This window comes from Cucumis melo, chromosome 1 (genome assembly GCF_025177605.1).
Source record: "Cucumis melo cultivar AY chromosome 1, USDA_Cmelo_AY_1.0, whole genome shotgun sequence".
In the NCBI taxonomy this organism is placed as follows: domain Eukaryota; kingdom Viridiplantae; phylum Streptophyta; class Magnoliopsida; order Cucurbitales; family Cucurbitaceae; genus Cucumis; species Cucumis melo.
In genome coordinates this window covers 36,716,448-36,730,370 of record NC_066857.1, presented here as the reverse complement: position 1 = coordinate 36,730,370, position 13,923 = coordinate 36,716,448, and the positions used below count along the sequence as shown (strand labels likewise).

General features: G+C 29.6%; 3 protein-coding genes across 3 annotated transcripts; all 3 read left to right on the top strand.

The window, feature by feature from the left end:
* The first annotated feature begins 2,093 nt into the window (after positions 1 to 2,093).
* LOC103500597 (protein THYLAKOID ASSEMBLY 8, chloroplastic) lies at positions 2,094 to 3,056 on the top strand. Its single transcript, XM_008463950.3, has one exon. It carries the CDS (start codon positions 2,226 to 2,228, stop codon positions 2,997 to 2,999), a length of 774 nt encoding a protein of 257 aa, XP_008462172.1. The 5' UTR covers positions 2,094 to 2,225; the 3' UTR covers positions 3,000 to 3,056.
* Positions 3,057 to 6,145: 3,089 nt separating this feature from the next.
* Positions 6,146 to 10,474, top strand: LOC103503272 (transcription factor bHLH68-like). Its single transcript, XM_051091275.1, has 7 exons — positions 6,146 to 6,545; positions 6,638 to 6,956; positions 7,052 to 7,144; positions 7,436 to 7,501; positions 8,210 to 8,275; positions 8,511 to 8,570; positions 10,010 to 10,474. The coding sequence occupies exons 1-7, from the start codon at positions 6,448 to 6,450 to the stop codon at positions 10,187 to 10,189; spliced, it is 882 nt and encodes a 293-aa protein (XP_050947232.1). The 5' UTR covers positions 6,146 to 6,447; the 3' UTR covers positions 10,190 to 10,474.
* A 1,128-nt stretch (positions 10,475 to 11,602) lies between these two features.
* On the top strand, positions 11,603 to 13,368 carry LOC103503139 (probable inactive nicotinamidase At3g16190). The gene is made up of 5 exons (XM_051091273.1): positions 11,603 to 11,786; positions 11,876 to 11,989; positions 12,088 to 12,322; positions 12,414 to 12,530; positions 13,052 to 13,368. Exons 1-5 carry the CDS (start codon positions 11,739 to 11,741, stop codon positions 13,129 to 13,131), a joined length of 594 nt encoding a protein of 197 aa, XP_050947230.1. The 5' UTR covers positions 11,603 to 11,738; the 3' UTR covers positions 13,132 to 13,368.
* Positions 13,369 to 13,923: the final 555 nt, after the last annotated feature.

The following is a 13,923-nucleotide window of genomic DNA, read 5'->3' as shown; positions in this document are numbered from 1 at the left end:
CTCTTATCGTAAAAGATATATAGATATCAGTAGAGTTTAGTGTCACGATTACAACCTTTCAAAAACTATTGCGCGGCACTCAGGTAACAAGTCAATCGTGTGAAATTCGAAAATCGTGGACAAATTCGTGGTATGATGTGGCTGCTGTTCACGTTCTTGAGAAAATTGTGTTTGTAAAACGTGAGAGAGAAAGAAAATCATTGAGACCATCATGAAAGAAAATATTGAAGACTGTAAATTGCAAAGAAAGCTTAGATTACAAGAGGAGGATAAGACTCGGTCGGGGATTTAACTACTATGTCTAACATATAATACATTTTGAACATTTTTAACCTTGATAGACTTGCATATGAAAATGCTGAAATGTCACACCTAGGTTGGCGACATAAAAATGAAAGCAATAGATTAAACTGAGTAGAAAACATAAAGACAATATGATTTGGACATGTGATCATAGGCAAACAATGCATTAGACAAGTATGTCGAGACAGTGAACTCTTATTGACATTCTAACTATTTTTATAGTTACAAAAAAATTTTGAATTATTATTTAAATGGAAATTTGTAAATTCCTACCGATAAATTGCGTGGAACTAAAATACACTGATTTTAAAGAACAAAGAGTAGTAAAAAGACTTTTTGATAATAATTATTCATTTCAAACACGTTTTAAAAGATTTAAATCGTCGACTTTGGTTTGATCAAACTATAAAAAATTGTGAGGCTTAATCAAAAGAGGAATAATAAAAAGGAACTTAAGAAATAAGAAATTAAATAAATATTGGAAAAAAGAAGAAAAAAAACATAGAGAGAATTTTAGGGATGTGATTGTGACAAATGAGGGATTCATATGGAGCTTTCAATTGATTTACAAAAGATTTGTTATTTATCAAAATTATTGGCCTTCATTTATACATTATCCCACATTACTTGGGAGCCCATATTTTTTACATTTGTTATTGTTATTGTTGTTATTGTTATTATTATTTTGGATCACAATTCTCTTTTCTTCACACATAAAATTTAAAAATAAACCCTCATGTATACATATGAGTAAATGCTAGCCAATAATTTGCACAATATCTATTTGGTTTTTGTCATGTGTGCCCTTTTTTGGTATTTCATAGTCTTATGATATATATATATATATATATATATATATATATATATATATATATACACACACAAAAGTATAGCTTTTAAGAGTTAAAAATCTAAACCAATAAAAACTATATATAAACCCTAAGAGATAAGTATTTCACATGCTAAGGGTTGTCTTTCCTTAAAGAGAGTTTGGTTTGAGGTTTATGAAAAAAAGACTTTTTTTTCTTATAAGTGCAACAATGGTCGTGATGATGATCAAACCATCTTGTACTACAAAAAGCTTTTGGTGGTCTTATTAACATATATCACGATAGGGTCTTTAACGATAGGGGGTGAAGTCATAACAAGGTAGTCGGTCGTAAGAGAAAACACCTACTCCTTTCCCCAACTCAACTAAAGGTAAACACCTACTCCTAACAAAAACAACACAAACAGGACTACGAGCACACATATCCATTTTTCAACCGACTTCAAATAAATCAAATCTTAATTAACTAATAAGTCAAGGTGCTCCTCCCTAACCCTAACCTAGGTCGATCCCTTTCGAGATTCTCAAGCCTTAGCGTTCTACAATCTTTCCAAAGGACTAATGTCATCGACTCTAATACGCCAATATTGTTGAGAATGATATTTTTTTAAAAAAAAATTATTGCTTTTGATGAGAAATAAAGAGGGTAACTATTGGGGAATGATATGTAGGCAATGAAGATAAGGATAAATTGATTATAATTTTATGTATTAAAAAAAGGTTAATGAGATGGCAATTCCAAAGCATGTGTTGGAGGCTGAGCTGGCTAATCACTTTGGAAATGTGGAAGTTTTTTTCAATATGTGAATTATGACCTGTCCTTTTCATTTAAAGGATTGATTATAAAATCTAATTACATTATTTTTTTCAATTCATGTTTCTTCAGATAGGATCAAAACTTTAATTTGTTAATGTTCTTATCTAATTTTCTTATCATATGTTTGAATTTATAGGTTTCTCTCAACTTTTAATTATAAGTTTAATTAAGTTGGCATTTTAATTTTTTTTAAAAATATTAACAAAGGTTTTGGGCCTATTTTTCCAACTAATGGCCCAATAGAAAAAAATCAATGGGCCCAAGCCCAAAGTTCCGATGATATTCGATTTTCCCCCAAATCTCAGCAAAGGGTATTACAGTCATTGCGAAAAAAAGAAACCCAATCTCCACACCGCCATGGCTTCTTCTCTTCACTCCACATTTCTCAAATCCCAAATCTCAATTCCGATCCCCACCTCCACCGCTACAGCCGCGGTCGCCGTTTCCTTTCGAGTACGCTGCGGCCCACGGGACAACCGAGGACCATTAGTGAAAGGCAGAACCCTAAGCATCGAAGCAATCCAAGCGATTCAATCCCTAAAACGGGCCGAGAGATCCGACCCGACGAAGCTCCAACAAGTCCTCTCCACTACACTCTCCCGATTGCTCAAAGCCGACCTCGTCGCCACCTTAAAGGAGCTCCTCCGGCAGGAACGATGCGCCCTAGCCTTGGAGGTTTTCGCCGTAATCAGATCAGAGTACCGCGCCGAATTGGGGCTGTACGCGGAGGTGGCGGCGGCGCTGTCGAGGAACGGAGCGGCGGAGGAAATCGACCGACTGGTTTGCGATTTAGACGGCAGAGATGGAGTAATCGAGTGGGGGGATGACGATAAGGGTTTGATTAAGTTGATTAAGGCGGTGATTAGTGGGAATAGAAGGGAATCGACGGTGAGGATTTATCGAATGATGAGGAGGAACGGTTGGGGATCGATGATTAAAGGTGATGATTATATGATTAAGGTTATGAGTAAGGGTTTAAGGAGGGTTGGGGAAATAGAATTAGCTGATGAGATAAATAGGGAATTTCAAGACTTAGTGGGGAGTTTATGAAAATTTTGTATAATGTTTGATTATTACAATTTATTATTTCTATTTAGTTTGGATTTATTTTGTTTGTGATGTGACAAAAGCTTTCTTCCCCTACAAAATCCTTTTTAGCCTTTTCTCTCAAAGTAAATTTATGTTAAAATGAATTAGTTTAATTCATAAAGGTATGCACTATTAAATATAAAGTCACACATAAATAACAACAATATATATATATATATATATATATATATATATATATAGAAGTAATTTTATGAATAAAGTATATAAAGAAAATAGTAATTGTTTGTTCTGCTTTAAGATAATTTTTTTTAAAAAAATATTTAAATTTATATAGTGATTTGTATATAAGAACTAACTCAACTATAAGAAAAATAAAAGAAAATAAACATAAATTTTAAAAAAAAAAAAAAAAAAAAAACTAATATTTTGGTTTCTTTAGTTTTTTACTTTTGAAAATGAATCATATTTTCAATTTGAAAACATGTTTAAAGTAACACATGGAAGTGACAGTTAATTGAAAAGAAAAGATTGGACAAGAATTTTTAAAAGTTAAGAAAGAAAGAAAAAAAGCCTCTTTAGAAAAAGTAAGACTTACTTTTTCTTCTTCTTTAATAAATCATTAGGGATTGATTTATTATTTGTGCAATGTGGATTGTTTGAGCCTACTCTCGGCCCACTTCCATGGTTGGTTTGTTGGGCCTCTTTTAGGCCCATTACAACCCATTTCCTTTTTAACTCTAAAACACAATATTTTACTAACGTCTCGTACCCAAAATTCGGAGTCCAGATTCTCGACATTTCTCTAAAATCTAGCAACATCATCGTTACTATTTTAAGTACTTAATTGTAAAGTTCTTATAATCGAACCATCAAAAAGAAAAGTGCAGATATTAATTTTTAATTCTTTTAAATCTTTCTTAATCTTTCTCAAGATCTCTCATTGAGATGTGATATTGGTTCATCTATGTATTTTTTCTAAACTCAAGGCATTACAAATACGGAATAGATACATCAAATCATATTGGGAATTGAAATTGAAGTTTGATGGGCATAGAATGGATTGGAATTTTAATATTTAATTTTGGGAGGAGGTGGGAGTGGTTGGAATTATTTTCTTTAACAACCTCAAAAGAGAAAAACAAAAAAACAATATCCCCTTTTGACTTATCTTTCTCCCCTCTCATAAAATAATAATAATAATAATTATTATTATATATTAACATTATATTAATTTTAATTATTTTTTTTAAATGAAATATAAAGTTGGGTTTAGAGCTTTATTAAAAAAATATATATATTAAGTAATAATAGGATGTCCAATTCAACCCCCACCATTCATTTTTTTAAAAAAAAAAATTAAATAAATTTACTATGTATTAAAATTATTTTTTCCAAGTTGAAAATTTTAAGATATTGAGATAGGGATAGACCCACTATTGTGACTTTGAGAAAGAAAATTAAGAATTAAAAATAATTAATTACTATGTGTAATATATTAATTTAGAATTGAAAAGGGGAAGAAAAAAAAAAAGATGGAAATGAAAGAGGAAAAAAGGGTTTGAAAACATTGTGCCATTTTAACAAACAGACAAGAAGTAGAAAAGTTGAAGTGGGAAAAGTTCATATCTTTTTAATAATTTTCTTTTTATTATTATTAATATTTTGTCCTAATTAAACACTTTAGTATAATTTATTTTGTTTTTGTCTTTATTATCTAATTAATGTTGTGTTATGTTTTAATCATTGTCTTGATTACAAGATCTTCAAGACAGAAAAAAAAAAAAGAAAAAAAGCTTCACAAAATCTAAGTATGAATCTACGTCTTTTTATCAAATCATTTCCTACTTACTCGTATAACTCATATAGTATAGTATAACATCTTAAATTTAGAATACATAAACGAATGAATCAAATATTACATTTGAACATGAGAACTAAATCAACTATAGTTTGTAACTTTGCTTTTGTTGGTTCAATATTCATAAAAACTATTAAATATATTGAAATGATTTATATGAATTTGTAAGAGCAAACCTTTAGTTTTAAGATTACGGAAAGTAGTTTAGAGAAATGCAATATCGGATTTGGATTCCAAATAATAGATGTTTAACGTTAATTATTTGGAATTAAAATAGTTGGTGATATATAATAGAATATAAGTTTTTAGTAAATTGGACATCAATAATAAAATACTATATTATATATGATTAAGTTGCACATTTATTTGTTATTAAATCTCTATCACCAATATCATTTCATTAGAATTAATTAAAAACTACATATCAATTATAATAATATTCGAAATTTTTTATTATCTATCGTTGTTTGAAATTCATGTCATTTGATTTATCATTTAGAAATGTAAAAAAGAAAAATATATATTCAACTTTTTTTAAACAAAAATTTCATATTCTATTCTATGCATGAAAATGTCCATCAAAATCACTTATAGACACGAGAGTCCATTAGTACCTACTATCGATGGATCTAAGTTTTGTTATATTTTACAAATATTTTAGTTTCTTTGAAAAGGTTTATTTTATTTGTTTTATTAGTAATTGTTTATACAAATTATTAGAATTATTGTTGATATATATCATACCATATATATATATATATATTATTTAGGTTAATTAAATTCTAAATTTGATCCATATGGTTTTGGAAAAGTTGATTACAAAATTTGGTACATACAATTTGATAAAATCTCATCAACTACTGGTGTATGTCTAAACTATTTAACAACGATTTATCGAATCATAGAGATCAAATCTATAATTTAAGATTTATTATTTTACAATGACAATTTTCAAATATAGAAAAAATGAACTAAAATATTTACAAAATATAGTAAAATTTCATACCTACATCACACTAATAGATCGTCAATCGATGAATATTTGTAGTTAATAAAATTTGAAATTTTGATATATTTTGTGAATATTATAATAATATAATTTATAATATATATGAAACGAAAAGAATAGAGAGAGAAGCCCCTCTCTCTCTCTCTCTCTGTCTAACTTTTGTTGACTCCACTAATAATTATAATAATAAAGCAAAGAATTAAAACCATCCAAAAATAGTGAACAAAAAATGCCAAATAAAATGAAAACCAAAAAGGAAAAAACACAAAGGTTGCAAATTAAAGTTCCCTCAATATACAAACCCCTCCTTTCTCAATAACCTTTCTCTCTCTCTCTCTCTCTCTCTCTCTCTCTCTCTCTCTCTCACAGCTTTAAACACCAAAAATTCCCATATTCCTTAGAAGAAAAATATTTAAGTTTAATGCATATATATATATATATATATATATATATATATATAGTTATCTCAAATCCATTATTATTTTCCCATCAAAATTTCACATTTTGTTGTTCTTCTTCTCTTGTTGATCTTGATCATCCATCTTCCCCATAAAATTTGTAGAGCTCAAACTTAAACACAAATGATGGCTGGAAACCCTAATTGGTGGGCTATGTTTCCACCTTCTTCTTTCAATTCTTTTGCTGATCATCAACCTCAATCTTGGAGCCAACTTCTCTTGTAATATTAAATTCATTAATCTTCTTTACTGTGGAATATTACATTTATATTTGTGTTTTAATTTTTGTTTTCTTTGGTGTTGATGAAATCAGAGGAGATGAAGATAGGGTTTTGAACCAAACCCAAATGAGTCATTATCAACCAAAAAAGTTGGAGAATTGGGAAGACCAAATCTTGAACAATAATAACACCTCTTCTTCACAGTTTGAAGCCTCTAATTTTGTTGATAATATTATTGTCAAGCAACAACTTCATTCCACCAACAACAATATTCTTCACCCTACTTCCATTTCTTCTCATCATACCAACAAATTTCTCGACTTTTCTTCCCATACTAACAACAACCAAGATCACAACACCAACCACCTCGCTCTCCGTGCTGCTGGTCCCGATCCCGACCACTCGTCGGAGGTGAGATTTGAGTTTTTTTATAATCGTATATATTGTTTTGTTTTTAACCTGTCATACTTCAGTTAACTCTCTATCCCTCGCTTGGAAACGAACAGTCGTCGAAAAACCACTCCGTCGGCGGTTCTACCGGTGGAGCGTGCAAGAAGGCTAGGGTTCATCCACCATCTTCCAGCCAACCACCTCTTAAGGTAAACAGTACTTCTTCGAAATCTTTAACTTTAAAAGCTAATTATGAATTAGAACTTTTGTTTTATGGGGGAGAAAGCCAATAATTGTCTCTTCAAATTTTTTAAAAAGTTGAAATATTTTAAAGTTTTTCCTTTCTTATTTACTTTAAAGTTTTTGAAGTTTAAGGTTTAAATTAAATGGTAGATGAAAGATAACATCTTTTTTTCAAAAAATATTTGATTTTTGCATGAAAGTTTGGATCTTTATGAATTACATTACTTTTGTTTTGGGGTTATGGAAATTAATAACAGGTGAGGAAGGAGAAGCTTGTAGATCGAATTACTGCTCTTCATCAAATAGTTTCTCCATTTGGAAAGGTAAAGTCCGCCTCCGTTACGTTTTTAAACTTTGAAAATTTGTCCATAAACAACAAAAAAAAGTCTTTGCAACTTTGAAATTATTCCAAAAGATATCTTTTATGTTAAGTAAAAGATGAAAATTAACATACCGTTAGTTAAATTAAGTTCGTTATCATCAAAACTGTTTCTTTGTTTTTACATTAACAATGTTGTAAACGTCTTATATGCATTCCTTTTTTTCATCAAGTTTTATACTATATAAACAGTCTACTTTAATATAGGTATGTCTAATTAAATTAGTTAGGTTAGTGGTGTAAAATTGTCTTCCAAACTTCTCTAGACCTAAGTTCGGGTCTCACTTTTTAACTTTTCCACGTTGATAAGATTTATATGAATCCACCCGTCAATCAAAATTAGTTTTCGAAACATATGTAATTGGAACCCTATTTCAAATTGAACCTTTATTTTATTACTATTTAACAAACTTCCTTTCAACCTCTTCAGATCAATGAAACTATACATACATTTGTTTTTTTGCACATAAATGTTGGAATAGAGAGAAACTTCAAAAGATCAATTTATTTGCTCAAACCCACTTTTGCTTTTTCTTCAAACAATGATCAAAAGGATTTCAGGCTTTCTTTTTTCTTCTTTCTTTCTTTTTTTTTTTTTTAATAATTATTATTGAACTTTATTTGTTTTTCTTTGGTTAATTCCCTTTTGCAGACTGATACAGCCTCTGTATTGTCAGAAGCAATTGGATATATCAGATTTCTTCAAGGACAAATTGAGGTATTGCCAATTTTATATGTTTGTTTTTCCTTTTAAAACTCTGAAAAAGAAACCCCATTATCATTATATAACTACACAATATGAGAAATATATATATATATATATATATATATATATATATATATATATATATATATATATATATATATATATAAACAAAACCCATGCTTTTCTGAACATTCTTTTCTTTGGATCCTCATGATATAACTTTTTCTTTCTCTTTTTTGACTGGCAGGCACTTAGTTACCCTTATTTACAAAGTGCTCCAAAAGATCCAAGGAATTCACAACCTATGGTAAGTATATATATATATATATACCATATATATATGTATGTATGTAAACACACACAAATTCTAACATTTTTATGAATTGAATTATTGAAGTGTTGCTGTATGAATACTAACAAAGTTAAAACGGCTTTCTTAACGGATATTTTTGAAAATTAAGTTTACAAAATTTTACTTCCTCCTTTTTACTTTTTAAGTTTTGTTAACTATGTCATATGCGTGTTTTTAAAGCCAAACCAAATAAAACGAAATTGTTACTAAATAGAATTTTGACCTTTGAGCTTAATTTCTTTTTGTTGATAAAGATCATAAATTTTCATAGATTATTGATGAGTTTGATTAGTATGAATATAAAGAATTACTATATATATAACTTGAACATGGGTCAATACATGTTATATATAGTATGATATTTTTTCTTTAAATTTATACTTTTGAATTAATGGGTGTATATATTTTTTACTATAAAGGTTTTTTATTATGATGTTTGAGAGCTTAATTGGAAATGGTTAACTTTCTTGAATGTCTAATATTTTCTTTACCCCTTTTCTTTATAAATGAGAGCTTAATTTATGAAGGAGTTAACTATTCTTTTGTTTAATTTGTTGACAAAATCCATAAATCGAAAGAGTTGGGTACAAAGTTTAGGTAAAAAGGGTAAACTTTTTCTTTTCCTAAAAATTAGATTTCAAATATTTAACTTTATAACAATGATGTTACATAGCATAGCTTTTAAAGAAGAAGGGCAAACTTTACTTTAAGAGCTCTTTTTCTTGTGATTTTTTTCTTAACATGTCAACCGACATTTTATCGTAAAGAAAAACTCTCAAACACACAATAATTATCTAAAATAGAACGATTTTACATACACTAAGATATCACTAAAATAGGATCGATCTTGACACACCACGACCATATAAAAAAGTGATTTTTGGATGAAATTGATGAATTTGACTAAGAAAAGAAAATTGATTCTAAAAAATTTGGTTGAAAGAATTGAAAGGAAAGGAGAGGAGGGGGGGAGGACTAAATCTAAAATATTGTAAAAGCATCTAAATAGACATAAGAAAAAAGAAAAGGGAACAAGGTTCTTAGCTTTATATATAAATTTTAGAATACTTACTCAAAAGTAGACCCCAAAAAGAAAAGCAAAAAAAAGAGTCTTGCTTGAGAGACTGCCTAATTAATTCTTTGTTTTGGAATCCCAAAAAACAAAACATTAAAAAAAAAAATGATATTATAAAGTTAGAGAATGATGGAGATTATTAATTAAATTAACACACCTTTTTCTTTCTTTCTTTCTTTCTTTCTTTCTTTCTTTTTCTTTTTGGCCAATCCATCTTTTTAATGACTCGTGTCTCAAGAGAAATTAAAAGTGACCCCCATTAATTCACCTATTCTCTTTTGAACATATGTATATATATATATATATATTATTTGTGTAGGGAGAAGAGATGATGAAGAATGAAGATCAGAAGAGATTAGTGAAGGATTTAAGGAGTAAAGGGCTGTGCTTGGTGCCACTCTCATGCACACACCTTGTTGGAGCTGATCACCATAGTAATCATAATAATATCAATAATAATAATATTAACATTGCACCTCCATATTGGTCTCCTTTTTAATATATATTTCATATCATCAACATCATCATCGTCACTTTATATAATTTCCATTATTAATTAATATATAACATCATGACCAGTCACCCCCCCTTCTCAAAACCCTAAATTTGGGCTGACTGCTCAAGATGCTATATATTCGTATTAGGGTTTAAATTATTGATCTTAAATGTTTTAATGAAGTTTGTTTTTTTTTTTTTTTTTCCTTCTCTTGATCTAATTAATAAATTGTAGAGATTATTATTGTTGTTATTAAAGGCTAATTAATTTGGGTTTCCTTTTGTTGAACACTTTTGAGTTGTAACCCACTGTATGTTGTGTTGTGTTGTGTTGTTGTGTAGGGCAAAATTAAGTTTATAATTTTTGCTTTTCTTTCTTTTTCTTTTTCTTTCCTCACTTTTAACTAATTGTTTTTTCGGTAATTAATTCTTTTTGTTGATTATAATATATACACACACATGTGTTCTTAGCTTTATTGGCTTAATTAAATTAAGTTTTCTAAAGTACATATATGTAAACAAGTGATGAGAGAAGAGAACAAATTATACAAAAAAAAAAAAGAATATCATTATATTGAATGTTGATAAATTATGAAATTTTGTTATATTAATATTTTATAATCAATCGAAATGAAGTAAAAAAAAAAAATGATAAAAGGATGGAATGAGTTTGATAAATTCAATAACCCCACCAATTTTTCAACATTAATTTTGACATGTAAAAAAACTATTGAAATTTTAAAAGATGAAAAAGAAGCATTATACAAATCCAAGAATTTAATATTGAAAAATAAGTAAATACTTTATGGTTTTATATATGTTTTATTTAATTCAGTAAATGGATTTCAAACACTGCCCACTTTTCCCATTTAGCAACCCTAAATTATATAAAATTTAAAATCCAATTCAAATTTTCAAATATTCTTCTACCTCTTCCACGATACGACAACGTTGTTCTTATTTATTTTAGATTATTGTTCTTAAGAAGAAAGATTATCTCCACAAACCAACGGAAGTTATGTTTCCAACATGTTTTTTTTTCTTTCTATCTCATCATCATCGTCAAAATAAAAATTAAGGTTACAAATTCTCTTTGATTGACCTAACCATCAATGTCTAATTGTCTAGTTGCCTTCTTTTAGTCAATACAAAGTCATCTAATTGGTTTCACTCTTCAGTACTCTTACTTCGATGATTTAAATGTTAGCATTTTTTTGCTCTTTGTAACACGTTAGGATGCATGCAAAAAGAGCTGATTTGTAACACATTAGTACTAGAATTCGATCCGACGTTTTCATTAATAGTTAATTATGAACTATACTTAATGTTAATCATGTTTTTATATAATCCATGTAATTAACTCATGTTTAATAGTCGACTTATTTAGGACTCTCTTCTAAACTCCCAAGGAAAAAACGAATTAATATATTTAATTTTGAAAGGGAAACGGTCAAATTTTGTCGTCTCTGTCGTCTCTTACGCAACTTCAGTGTCATCTTCATTTCTCCCCCACAAAATTTCATCTCTTTTTTTCTTTCAGCTTCCTTTTAGCTATGGCGGATCAATGGAAACGCACTGCTCTTCTTGTTATCGACATGCAGGTTTTTTTTTTTTTCCCTTTTATTTTCTTCCTAATTCAATCCCCTTCTCTACTCCCACAATCATTCTCTTTAATTTCTTCCAATTACAGAGAGATTTCATTGACGAACACTCCGTCTTCGCTGTACCAGGAGCCTCCACTATAATCCCAAGCGTCTCCACCGCTGTCGAAATCGCAAGGAATCGTGGGTTGTTCATCATTTGGGTCCGTTAATTTTGCAAAAGAAAAAAAAAAGAACCCCTAATTCTCTGTTTGGCCGGATTTCAAATCATGAATTGAATTACTGTTTGTTTTCCCCCTAGGTTGTTCGAGAACATGACGGTGAAGGACGAGATGTTGAACGATTTCGCCGCCATTACTATGGGAATGGGAAGCCGAATCCTCTTGTGAAAGGAAGCAAAGGGGCGGAGTTAGTACAAGGGCTTGAGATTAAAGAAGGAGAATATAAATTGGTTAAAACTAGGTTTAGTGCCTTTTTTAATACTAATTTACGTTCTCTTCTTCAAGGGGCGGGTATTACTGATTTGGTTGTCTGTGGTAACATTCTTTATATATACATATTTCCTGCTAATTGTGTTTCAATATGAATTTGTAGATTGAATGGTTGAATGAATTAATCTAATGGTAGGTGTTCAAACCCCAAACTGTATCAGACAGACTGTTTTTGATGCTGTAGCTTTGGATTACCATTCTATCACTCTTCTTTATGATGCTACTGCAGCTGCGACTCCCAAAGTTCATCATGGTATCTCTAATTTCCTCCTCTTTGGCTTTTGAGTTCGGTAATCAGTAGTGATTTGTAATGTTGTAGTTGTTTTACTCCCAAATTGATATTGACATTCACTTGTTAGACTGAATAAGTATTGGTACGATGTTATTGCTTGAGCCTTAGTTAGAGATATTAGAAATGCAAATTAGTAAATAGCTAGTAAGTTGGGTTAGTGCTTTTAGTTATAAATAAGAGGGAATTAATAAGGTTGGAAGAAGGGCATGAAGAATTCTGATGGATTTCTTGTGGAGAATTTGGGAGAGAGAGATTAGCCCTTTCGTAAGGCTAGGTTATCTTGTTACTTTTCATATATTTTGAGTGTTTTTTGTTTGTTCTGGTTAGAATATCCTAACATATGATTGAATTAAACTAGCATGTCGGTTTGAGTTTTTGGGTTGATCGGTGGTTTGATATACCTTTTGTCCGCTGATGATAGATGTAGATGGGCCATGATTTCGATATTGAATCTCAAGATAAATGTTCTTGGTATGTATCAGATAATATCACTGACATGGTGAACGTGGGAGTTGAGGTGAAGAGAGTTGATGAATGGGGGGAGTCTGATTCTGAGGCTTGAACTAACCCAATTCCAGTTGTTATACAATCTTCGTGTTGCTGGTGATTTTCATTTACTGCAATGAATCCATGGTGTTTGATGTTCAGCCATGCTTCTTGTGTTTCTTTTGGTCCACCGTTTAACGACATTCATATCGAAATAATCTTTATCTCTCCCTCTTGCTTCGTTCGAGCTTTCAAGAACTTTGATTCTCTTCCTCTGTATAATAAAAGAAAACAAACTTCCTTTTCTTTTGCACTTCTAACTCTTTTTTATGAGAATTTGATTGTGTGAAATTTTGTGTATGTAATAGAATCCATATAGACTTAGTTTTTTCATCATAAACTTCTAGACGTAGTAATACGAATGAAATATCTTAAGTAAATAGAAACTTCTACTTTTGCGACGTGAATGAATTGTCAAAACCCGTCTTCTTTTTTTTCCCGATAAATTGAGTAGTTCACTACTCTAAATCGAGTAAGTTAGGATTTGACGTTCAAACTTCCTACAGAGATAGGAATGGAATACTCTTGAAATCAGATCAAAAGGTTGCTATTTTTCTTATCTTAAATAAGTCTTATAAGTTTTCTTTATATAAAATTTGCTCTTTTTTTCTTTTTTAGGCTCTTAACATTTTTCTTAAATACTCTCTCTAAATAATTTGACAGTACCACAAGAAAATTTTAGTGTTTCATAAAGAATTGCAAGTAAACACGTTTCATGTTATTGAATTAACAAATGAAAAAGAAAAAGAAAATAGATTCATTTAATAATTGATACATTGAAAATTAAAATAGAATATTAGGAATTGAT